This window comes from Aplysia californica, unplaced genomic scaffold, assembly GCF_000002075.1.
Source record: "Aplysia californica isolate F4 #8 unplaced genomic scaffold, AplCal3.0 scaffold00860, whole genome shotgun sequence".
Classification (NCBI taxonomy): Eukaryota; Metazoa; Mollusca; class Gastropoda; order Aplysiida; family Aplysiidae; genus Aplysia; species Aplysia californica.
Genome location: NW_004798130.1, coordinates 103,224 through 115,100, shown reverse-complemented (window position 1 = coordinate 115,100; position 11,877 = coordinate 103,224). Strand labels below are relative to the sequence as shown.

At 41.9% G+C, this 11,877-nt stretch overlaps 1 protein-coding gene across 1 annotated transcript in view; it reads right to left on the bottom strand.

The window, feature by feature from the left end:
- Positions 1-8,954: 8,954 nt before the first annotated feature.
- LOC101864262 (dual serine/threonine and tyrosine protein kinase) overlaps positions 8,955-11,877 on the bottom strand; it is a gene marked incomplete in the record, with an annotated part of 68,792 nt that continues 65,869 nt past the window's right edge. The window contains 2 exon segments of the mRNA XM_013089027.2: positions 8,955-9,414; positions 11,025-11,274. Coding sequence (XP_012944481.1) covers positions 9,152-9,414; positions 11,025-11,274 — 513 coding nt within the window.

Below are 11,877 nucleotides of genomic sequence, written 5' to 3'. Positions count from 1 at the left end.
CACAAAGCAAGACAACTTATTCGTCACTTTGTTGTTACTTTACCAAGGCACAGGTCGCAAAGACAGGAAAGAAATTTGTTAGGTTGGTTTTTTTTATCACAAAATCATAGGCGGCTTTCATCCCAAACCAGCAGAGGAGCTCATTTGAGCTCTGTATTCCTTCATGATTCATGACTGACAAACCAAAATAGGATCAAAATCAGTCCAATGTAACCATCAAAAACTTGGAGTAACAGTCTACTTGAGGTCTTCATTCAGAGCTCACATGACCCTGACCTTCTGCACATCCTTCGTCTCTGTGGGACCAACAGGGGGCGCCAGCCAACAATCGTTATTTTCATCATCATCACCATTATTTTTATCCTTATTGTTAATATAATTATAATTATGTTAATTTTTAATATTATTATGATTATTAAATATTATTCTTATTATTATTAGTACGTGCCTGTCTCCGTCGTTTAATGCACCCCGCATAATTTAGCAAAATTGGATCATTTTTGGCATAATTTCCTATTATTTTCCTTCATCATCATTTGTTAAAATTAATAGATCCGCATAATTTCCCATTTTTGGGCTCAGTTTGCATAATTTCTGAAATTTTTTGGATAAAACTGCCAGGACAGCTATGTGCAAAGGGCAATTTTAATTTGCTCTGAGCAGGGAGACCTTATGTAGACCTTGACTAGGAACTTTTTATCCTGAAGAGATAAACACTAGTCGTGCATCCAATGTTTGACGTACGGTAACAAGACCAACTTCTGTATGCCTAAGTAAAACTGTAGCATCGTGCCCCATCTTTATACTCTCTCTCTTGCCCTTTTTAACTCCCAGTGGAGCATAGGCCATCAACAACATTTCTCCAGCGAAGCCTGTCCTGTGCATCATTTTCTAGCTGTTTCCATGATGTCCCCGTCTTTGGTCTTCCTTTCTTACGTTTTCCTTGTGGATTCCACGCCAAAGCCTGTCTGATGATGCTTGTTGGGGGGGGCCTCCTCAGGGTGTGCCCAATCCATTTCCATTTCTTCACCTGTATGTCTTCCTTTACTGGCCTTTGGCTTGTTCTCTCCCACAGTTGAGCATTTGTGACTCGATCATCTTTATACTACATGATGTATTAAAGCTTGAAACTACAGCCATCCAGCTGACAGCTTTGAAACTTCTGAACTTTAAACTAACTATAAACTTACTTAACTAACTACTGTACTAAATGTCATTATAATTACTACCACTATTATTACTTTTCAACTTATTCATTAAAGTCTGAAATATAAGAGTAACTCAATCAATCAGTAATGTCATAACTATGGTCAAAATTAAGACCTCTATTGTAACTTTTCACATACATGGTCTCAAGGTTTGATAAGTCGCGCATGTGTTAACTTTATAAAGTATTACGAAAATCTTTACTTTATAAAGTATTGTGAAAAAAAGAAAGGCGACACCACGCACCACACATTGCAAAAGCAGCACCATAATCTATACACTCAGACAACATCACTGTCGTCTTTCAAAAATATGCTCCGTCATTACTTAAAAACTTGGATCGGGAATAGTTTTTAAAAAACAAGAAAAAACTAGCACTAAATGAAACGAAAGTTGTCACAAGTATCGGACTCTACCAGCGTCCGATGGGGAACAGAATTATTACCGCCGGACGCTCCCAGTGTCCGAAGGGGTTTAAAGAGGTTAATATATTCATAGGAAAAAAATGTTAAGATATAAAATTTGGTGTTTTTTACTACTGCTAAAGCGACTGCAAGAGATATATCGCACAATAGGGCTGGGTCATGAGCGCGAGAACGGAACTGAATCGCCACTCTTTCCTGCGGAACGCGATTCACGATTCACTTCAGCGGAACGCGGAACAGTATCGCCAAATGATTCCCGATTCACTCCCCTGTCGCTGTCACCACCTTGTGGCTTGTTTTAACCTACTGCTGAGTCGAGTCACGAGCGCAAGAACGGAACGGAACACTTAGTATGGCTCCCCTTATTTTACAAAAGATGGTATAGTCCAACCCCCCTATTAAAACAAAATGAACGGGGTCCAACCAATAGACAGAAGGAATTTTATGGAGCCATTGTTTTAGCGAATGGTGCGGTTGAGAGGGGGGGGGGGAATTTATGAGGGTCACTAATTGAGGTCAGTTGATAGAGCAGCGCAACAAAGGGTGTGGGGCGGAGAGGATGGTGGAACAACAAGAGTGGGACTCGCGCTCGCCAAGTGGCGTTGATATGACACTGTTCCGTTTCAGTCAGTGTTCCGCCACAGCTCCACGAGCGCTCGCGTACTCGCGATTCATTGAAGCCGACTGAATCGCGAATCGCCACTCTCAAATTTGACGAGCAGGATCCAGCCCTATCGCACAAAGCCAACTACACAAGTGAAATATGTTTTGATTTTTACGCTGGGTATTTTAAATACAATATATGCATGTCGAATAAAAGAGTATTTCAGGGCAGTTTGAAAGCTAGAACGTTCTAAAGGGGTTCTTATGGGTGGGTGTCTGTGTGTGTATGTGTGTGTGTGTATGTGCAAGTAGGTGTGTGTGTGTGTTTGTGTTCATGTATGTGTGTGTGTGTGTGTGTGTGTGTGTGTGTGTGTTTGTGTGTGCGCGCACGTGTGTGAGAGACTCTCTGACAGATGACAAAGCAAAGTCATAATGAGTCAAAATTTTGGATCTGTGTCTGCTACTCTACTAGTGTGCAACTTCTGGTTTTACCCCCACACACACATATGATACACACACACATGATACACAAACACACACACACACACACATAAACACACACACAAACTAGGCTAGGTCGGAGCAGTCCACTAGGCAGAACATCAATGTAGTGTAACTGACAAATGACGACGCAAAAAAAACCCCAAAAAAACTTCCAGTAGGCCCTATGCCATGTTTTACTTTAAAGCAATAATATCAATCACTCCCCCCCCCCCCCTCCCCTTTGTTCCCCATCTGATTCTACAATGGGAAGCAATTTATATATAATTATATTCGCCTCTATCCGGATAACTCGTTGAGAAAATATGAATTACATAAATATATACATGTTATGTGAACAAAAATAAATAAACATATATGCTAATATTTGGCAGCACACATTTTGTGCTTTGAGTGCTCCTCTCTCTCTCTCTCTCTGTCTCTCTCTCAGTCTCTCTCTCTCTCTCTCTCTCTCTCTCTCTCTCTCTCTCTCTCTCTCTCTCTCTCTGTCTCTCTCTCTCTCTGTCTCTCTCTCTCTCCCTCCCTCCCCCCCCCTCCTCCATACTGTGACCTAATGATACTGTACTCACACAGAATTCACCTCATGTCTCCTCCTCTCTGAAGGCACTCATAAAACAAAATTCGGGGAAGCCAGAGGGATTTGGCTCACTCAATGCAAAAGTTTCTGGGCAAAGGAATTTGTTTCAATAATAAAGTAGGGAAAAAATACCGATTTTTCCAATCCGTAAACTAGGTCGATAACAACAACCAATCCCTAAACTAGGTCGATAACAACAACCAATCCCTAAACTAGGTCGATAACAACAACCAATCCCTAAACTAGGTCGATAACAACAACCAATCCCTAAACTAGGTCGATAACAACAACCAATCCCTAAACTAGGTCGATAACAACAACCAATCCCTAAACTAGGTCGATAACAACAACCAATCCCTAAAATTATTTGTTGAGTACCCGATTCCACCGTAAAGACTCGCTTTTGTGTTTTTCGGTTTTGAGTCTTAATAGTTCATGTCTACGCCTCGTCATAATATCTGTATCCGTACGTCGTGTGTTACTATCGTATCCATACGACGTGGGAAACTCTGGGCCACCACTTTCCAAAGAGGAAATTTACTCGTTGATCCGATTCGTACGCTTTGCATAGCAGTCTGTCAAAATATTTTTTGAGAAATACTGAAAGTTTCAAAGAGATCTTCGTACTAGAAGCATTCTAAAATGTGAAGAATACAACCCTGGGGGTACAAAATGACCCCAGGACGTATGGATAGGGTTAACAAACAACCCAAAAATCCCTGTAACTCTCAGCCGACAATATGATGAGTCATGACATTTTGTGTCCATAAGATATGCAAAGGGCTTACCCTGATTTCCGAGCCCTGTAAATGTCAAGGTCACACAGTATGAGATATGACAAAATGACAACGACATGACGACGACGTAAATCTTTTGACGAACAAAAAAAAACAACTTCTGCTGGTCCACATAAACTTGCCAGGTCCACAAAGTGAAAAAAACATGTACAGAGAACACAAAGCAAGAAAACAAGAGCCTTTTTCAAAAACAATACAAGAAAAAAGGGGCAAAGTTTCTTCAACAATAATAATAGAAGAATCCACACAAAATACAACATTTGCATCAATATTCCAAAGAAAACACACTTGGCCTTATTCCACCTCTCCATCAAGACGTGACAGTTTATGGCGTGACGACGAAAAAAGATGACAGGTCCTGTCTCTGAATATGTGTCCACAGCACAATGAGGTAAGTAGTAGGAAGAAACAAAGGAATACAAGATCTGAGAAGTGTGAGATCTTCGCGAAGCAGCCCCCTGACCGCCTGTGCACTGTTTTTCATAATAAGCAGAAACTTTCAAATAATAATAATTGTAATAACATCAGTAAAGCCAATTTACATCAAATAACAAAAAGACAATCATTCACATATATATTATATATATATTACTTGTCTCTTCTACTTTTAGGCAATAAAATTCAACATCACTGAACTTACTTACACTCACATGTAATTTGCATTTTTTTGTAAGTAATTATATATCATCAAACAGACACTCACAATATAAGAACAATAATAAATTTCATTTATAAAGCGCATTTCCACAAAGAAAGTGCTCAAAGCGCTTTACAGTACTACAACGAACACGAGCATCATTCAGTTCCAATAGAAATTTCCCCCCCCCCCCTCTCTCTCTCGGTCTCTCTCTCTCTCTCTCGGTCTCTCTCTCTCGGTCTCTCTCTCTCGGTCTCTCTCTCTCGGTCTCTCTCTCTCGGTCTCTCTTTCTCGGTCTCTCTCTCTCTCTCGGTCTCTCTCTCTCTCTCTCCCTCTCTCTCTCGGTCTCTCTCTCTCTCTCTCTCCCTCCCTCCCCCCTCCCTCTCCCTCCCTCCCTCACTCTCTCCAGTATACATATGCTCGAAGGCAGACAGTCGACAACAATAACTTGTATCTTCTAGTACCGTAAGTAATTAAAACAGCATCCAACAAACAAGACTCGCCAATAACCTGTATCTTTTCCTAAGTAACTCAACATTCCCTTCACTTATTAAGTTAGGCTGGAGATAATCACAGAGTGCCACGACAACAAAAAAAGGTTTGCATGATACGAAAAGAGTCCATGAAATGGCATGATACAAAGAGAGTCCGTGAAATTGCATGATACAAAAAGAGTCCAAAAATATGAAAATGCAAAAGTCGTGTACACAAGAAATAAAGTTGATGAAATGGCTGCATACAAAGTAAGAAAATTTTATGGCTGTCTACACAAAACAAAGGAAAAAAATGAAATGCCTTTTGGAAAACAGAAGAGAGAGAAAGAAAGCAAATAATGCGCTTCCAGGTAGATTATATAAATTATACGTGTAACGACGTGGTGGAATCAGGCATTGGTCAATTTTTTGGGGCATACAGGGTTGCCTGTTCATTTCCTTCCTTTCAACTTTCTGAGAGAAAAAATATCCATCTGTGCTGAATAGAAGTCAAAAGTATATGTAATTGAAGGAGGTCAGGGTCGCCTGGTTTCAGAGGTAAAATTAGCGAGAACATGGCCGCCAAAGTTTGGTAACTTCCATAGCCTGAGAGTCCTTGGAAAAAGACAATTTACATTCTTAGTGCCTTTAATCAATAGGCTTTTTTTTCAGTAAAATCCACACAAAAATGTGTTTTTAAATGGACGTAAAAGGTGCTGAGCCACAAAAAGAATATTAGAAAAAATATGCCCACCGACCAAAAACATGCCAATTTCTTTGATTTCATTATCTTGACGAGCGCCTGATTTCACCACGATGCCACACACATATATATGACAGAAGCTCTTCAAGAGAGAAACTATTCTGTCTCATCAGCAATACTCGGGTCATCTGTGCAAGATTGTTTAAGTCAGTGCTTTCTCCTACCTCATTGCAACTGAAAAACAGACGCATCAACGCAATGATGATGGTGATGATGATGATGATGATGATGATGAGGATGATAACAATGATAACAATATAAAGCTGAAGAAATAATACGTGATAATGACAATAAAAAAATAACAACATATGCTCATAATATGTACAAAATTGTCAGTCACATGAGAAAGAACTGGGGAAAAATGGAAAAACTCTATCTCTATTCAGGCACTGTTTACAACATGGTACAAGTTGCTATATCGTTTATGAAAAGCTTAGAAGCCCCGAAAGTCGTGAACCCACATAAGAAGACACCTCCAGACAGAAAACTGTACAGAGAAATCACACCAGACACCCCAGCAGCTAAAGCACGGAAGTGGATAAGTTTAGTACAGAGACTTCAGCAAAGGCAAATGTCTCGATAGTTTAATATAAAAAAGCAAAGTCATCCCCGCATCCGATCCGGACATTGGGGATTGCCTTGTTAGTGCAACAACTTCCTGGGCCTTCAGCATATTGTGGTAGGGTGGCCAGTTCCTTTCCATGCCGCCTTAACTTCCCCAACTCGAAGTCAGGTACCCATTACTGCTGGGTGGGCAGGAAGGGGTGAAAAAAAAATCTGTGTCCGAACTGAGGCTCAAAACTGAACTTTCCACTTCGGAGACGAGCGAATTAACCGCTCCGCCACCGCACCCTCAGTTTAATATAAACTTTAGAAGAGGAGCACAAGCAAAACATGAGGTCTGCGGAGAACACAGACAGACTATAACTTAATAATAATGAGACTTGCTGCACAGAGCACATACAAAGTACATATACAATGAGGCTTTCCAGGATCTGCCTTGACCCTTCACTTATGTCACACTCTTTCATTTCTGTACAAGTTCATCAAAGTCTCACAAGACACAAATAGATTTTGGAGCTTTTTTTCTCCTCAAGTCAGAGCACATGGCCCATTGTAAGCAAAGAAACCCCCCCACAGAAATTCATAGAAGTAAATATCATATTTCAGAGCAAACAATTTCGGGTGTGCATTTCTGTAAAATAAGCTGAAAACTGAAAGTGCTGTGGTTTTACTTGTCAATGTCTGCCCCATTTGGGCCTTCACAGCAAGCGGAAAAAAAAAACAGTAAAAAAAGAACAAGAAAAGAAAAAAGAACAAGATCTGGGGCAGACGAGACAGCGGCAAAATACAAAAATCATCAAGGCCATGCATGTTCACCATTCTGATAAAGTGCTGACAACCTGCTCCAATAGCTTCACCAAAACGCGGGAACACAAGCATGAGAATACTGGCACTAACTTTATACTTGGGTAAAAGCAAAAATGGCAGACCAGAATAACACAGCACAGGAAAGCTCTACAGCAATATGGAGGTGCAGACGGTAGTGTCAGCACACTGCCAAACAAAAAGGCGATTTAACGTGAACATAATGAACATATGTATAGATAGCTCTACCATCTGAAAGGTGTTCAAATTGTCAAAGGGGGCTCTTGTGGCCTAGAGGTTAAGGTGTTGGCCTCTCATTCAAAGGTCCCGGGTTCGAATCCGGGTAGCGACCGAAAAATTTTCTTCTCTAAAATTGTCTCCTTTTACCTCCTTTCCTGCTCTCAAGCAATGTTCTGTTGTCTGCTTTCTTTTCCACTTTCTGCCCCCACCCCCTCACCTCCTTTGCCCCCTCCTCTGGGCTCCTGACTCTTTCTGCAGCCTTTCTACTACTACTCCTTGGCTCCTCCTTACTGCTGTCTTTCTGCCACACCCCTGATCTTCTGGTAGGAAAGATCTACACCTAGCCTTCTCGGGCAAGAGCGAAAAATCTCGGAGGGCCCGTGTGCAAGTTGCGCACGTTAAAGATCCCTTGGTGGTCTAAAATCGATAAGAGTAGGCTTCGGCCGCCACCCGGGCAAAATTCAAAATTTCCTACCAACTGAAAATATTAGGAGTGTCCCGCGCGCTCATATGACCTATGCAGTTGCGAGCGCCGTAAAACACTTTACAAAAAAAAAAAAATTGTCAAACACTAACGAGGAGCAAGCACCATAAAAAAAATCCAACGCTAGAGCATCTCTCTCTCTCTCTCTCTCTCTCTCTCTCTCTCTCTCCGTCTGTACCGGTATATATATATATCACAAGTTGCACCAGCCCCCACTCTGTTCAACAATTCGGAACAGCATTAGCCACCACTCTATTCAACAATTCGGAACAGCATCAGCCCCCACTCTATTCAACAATTCGGAGAAGCATCAGCCACCACTCTGTTCAACAATTCGGAGAAGCATCAGCCCCCACTCTATTCAACAATTCGGAGAAGCATTAGCCCCCACTCTGTTCAACAATTCAGAACAGCACCAACAACCCCTCAGTTCAACAATTCGGAACAGCATCAACGACCACTCTGTTCAACAATTCGAAACAGCATCAGCCACCACTCTATTCAACAATTCGGAACAGCATCAACGACCACTGTGTACAACAATTCGGAGCAGCACCAACGACAACTCTGTTCCCCAATTCGTGCAGCATCAGCCATCACTGTGTACAACATGACTTCCATAAGTACAGAAAGACCACATGTATTTCCCTTCTTGGGACAAAGAAGCGTGGAAACTTTTTCTCCACACTGTATGAATTATGAGCTAGTTATCAATGAACAAACATGTAGTGTATACCGGGTTTTCTTCCCGTGCGACTTGAATTCGCAATTTAAGAAATTCACGTAATCAAGTCGCTCGCGAAATATTAAAAAAGGGGGCGCAACGGCATTAAAACCCACAACACTGAGCAACTCAAAGTGCAAATTCAAAATGTTCTTGAAAAAAAAACACGAAACGGGCAGAACGAGAAAAAAAAGGCCCACAAAATAACACCTGATGTACAGCATATTCCACAGGAAATAAAATGACAAATGAATATAAAGTTTATTACATTGTAAGCACAGTTTCCATTGGAAAACAAGAAAAGTAGTAGTCCTTCGCAGCCCACGACAGAAACACCACGGCACACAAGTCCATTATCGGCTGGGATTGATCTGCTTGCTGTGTCTGGGGGAAGAGTGGCGAGAGGAAGAGCCGGGCGTCCGGCCGCGGCGATCGCGAGAGTTGCCTCCCCGCTCCACCGAGGCAGCCGCCTTCCTCTTGTACTTCTCCAGGATGGACTTGAGCGAAGTCTCCACATCGCCGAAGAACGGGCGCCGGCCGGGCTCTCCCTCCCAGCATCCCTGCATGAGCAGCCAGCAGTCCTCTGAGGTGTTCACTGGCTGCTCCGGTCGCAGACCTGGCACAGGAGATTGGCCAAAGTTAGTTTAGTTTTAGTGAGTTTTGCTTGTTTTGTTTGTTTTAGTAGAGATTTTATGGCGCTCGCAACTGCATGGTCCCATGAACGCCAGAAGATTAGAGCTGTTACAAAAGAGTAACAAACACAAAAAAGAAGAAGGGGAGATAAGGACGACAGATATTTGATAGGAAAGAAGAAGCAAACCACACCAGAGCACCCGCCAACCACCCACGTGAGTTTTGCGGCACTTGCAACACAACACAAAAAGGTGATATACATGCCAGAGATTAGAGGCTTTTTAGCTTTAGTAATTTTTTAGTTTCAGTAAAAGTTTTACTGCACTTGCAACACAATAAGGTCAAATAAGTGCCGATGATTGGAGGTGTTACAAGAGAGTAACAAACATAAAATTGGAGGAGAGATAAGGACGATAGTAGTTCCATAGGAAAGAAGCAGCAGACCACACCAGAGCACCCGCAAAAACCCACGAAAAAAGTTAAATCAACAGACTTTACTTTTAGTTTTAGTAAGAGTTTTTACGGCACTTGCAACACAATAAGGTCATATACATGCCAGAGATTAAAGGTGATACAAGAGAATAAAAGACACCAAAAAAGTTAGTTTTAGTAAGGGTTTACAGCACTCGCAACTGCATAAGGTCATATTAGCGCCAAGGGGTGAATGTCAAAAGAGAAAAGATTATAGATGTTACAAGAGAGTAACAAACACAAAAAAAGAAGGAGGGGAGATACAGACGATAGATTTTTTTACAGGAAAGAAGGAGCAAACCACATCAGAGCACCCCCCAACTACCCACGACAAAGTTAGACCCAACAGTTTTTACTTTTCGTTTAAGTAAGACAGTTGCTGCAGTGGAACCCACAGGGAGCACGAGGCAGGGGTATGCCACGTGAAATGGATAAGATGTGCGGAAAGCGACATGAGAGAGATGAAGCTCACTTGGAACAAGTTAGGAAGGATGGCCCAGAACAGAGATAAATGGAAGGAGCCTGTATGTGGCCTATACCCTGCCAGGGGTGAAAGGCATTGATGATGATGATGATTTAGTGAGAGTTTTACGGCACTTGCAACACAATAGTGAAAACATGCCGGAGATCAGAGGTGATACAAGAGAGTAACAAACACAAAAATGAAGGAGGGAAGATAAAGATGACAGACGTTTGATAGGAAAAAAGGAGCAAACCACACCAGAGAACCCGCCAACCCCCCCATTAGACTAAGAGAGAATACAATTGGTGTCCAACTCTAACCATGTATTTGTCAAATAAGGTCCCAGAAATGTCCTATCTTAAATCACCTTATTCGCAACCGTAATTACATTTGTCAGGTCGAAGGAGTCGTCTCCTCTAAAGTGATGTTGATCATTAGGACATAAAGTTAAAGTAGTCAAAATTGTCTGAGACGACCATCCAATCGCGACCTCAGGTCTTTCTTGGCGTATCCCCATTTTTAATAACAGTGAAAACAGTTCATAACAAAGAGTGAGCTTAAGAAAAAGTCACAAAGTCAAAAGAAAGTAAAAGAGACATATATATAGGATCCTAGAAATAATATGTTTGGATGACAAAGACAAACAAAAAAGAGCCAACCTTTCTTCACAGACTGCCAGAGCTGGTCCTTGTTGGCGCACTGCTCAAACGCGTTGGGCAGTCGCACGTGGCCCGCGCACACGTACCAGAAGAGGATGCCGAAGGCGTAGACATCTACGCTGTTGTCGTAGTGACCGGTGAAGAGCTCCGGCGCCATGTGGATGGGCGTGCCCACAATGCTGCCACTCATCATAGCCTCGGGCTTGCAGAACCCAAGGTCGGTGATTTTGCCGCGGTTGTCACGGTCCAGCTGTGGGCGGGAAGAGGTTTTTTTTTTTTTTTTTTCAATAAATAATAAAAGGTCCAATCTTCCAACTTAGAACACAACATGTACCCCTCAAACAACATCTCTACCGAATTGGAGTAAAGCAGTCTGCTGCCTGCCCACTATGTGACTACCCCATAGAGACAGTGGAACATCATCTGTTCTTCCGTAGAAAACTAACGGATTTAAGGGGATATGAGCGCCAAGGGGTGGATGTCAACAGAGAAGTCCTTACAGGGAATCAGGCTTACTCTTCTCACCTCTCTAGCTTCAACATCACAAAGTCTGCTTCAGCTATCAAAGCATCCCGGAAATAGCAGTTCACAAGAGAGTGACAAACATACAAAAGAAGTAGAGGTAAAATGATGATAGTAAAATTGAGGAAAGAAAAAGCAGCAGTTCCCCCTATGCTGTTCCGGCACAGTGTGAGCATGATACTGATAAATCAGCCCATTTACAATTCTACTGTGCATAAGATCATGTTAATCCTCCTTTGGGAATGGCCTAGACTCCTTCAGTCAGTAGCACTGCCTTGGGAGGTGTAATAAAAATAATAATAATAATAATAATAATAATAATATTATAATA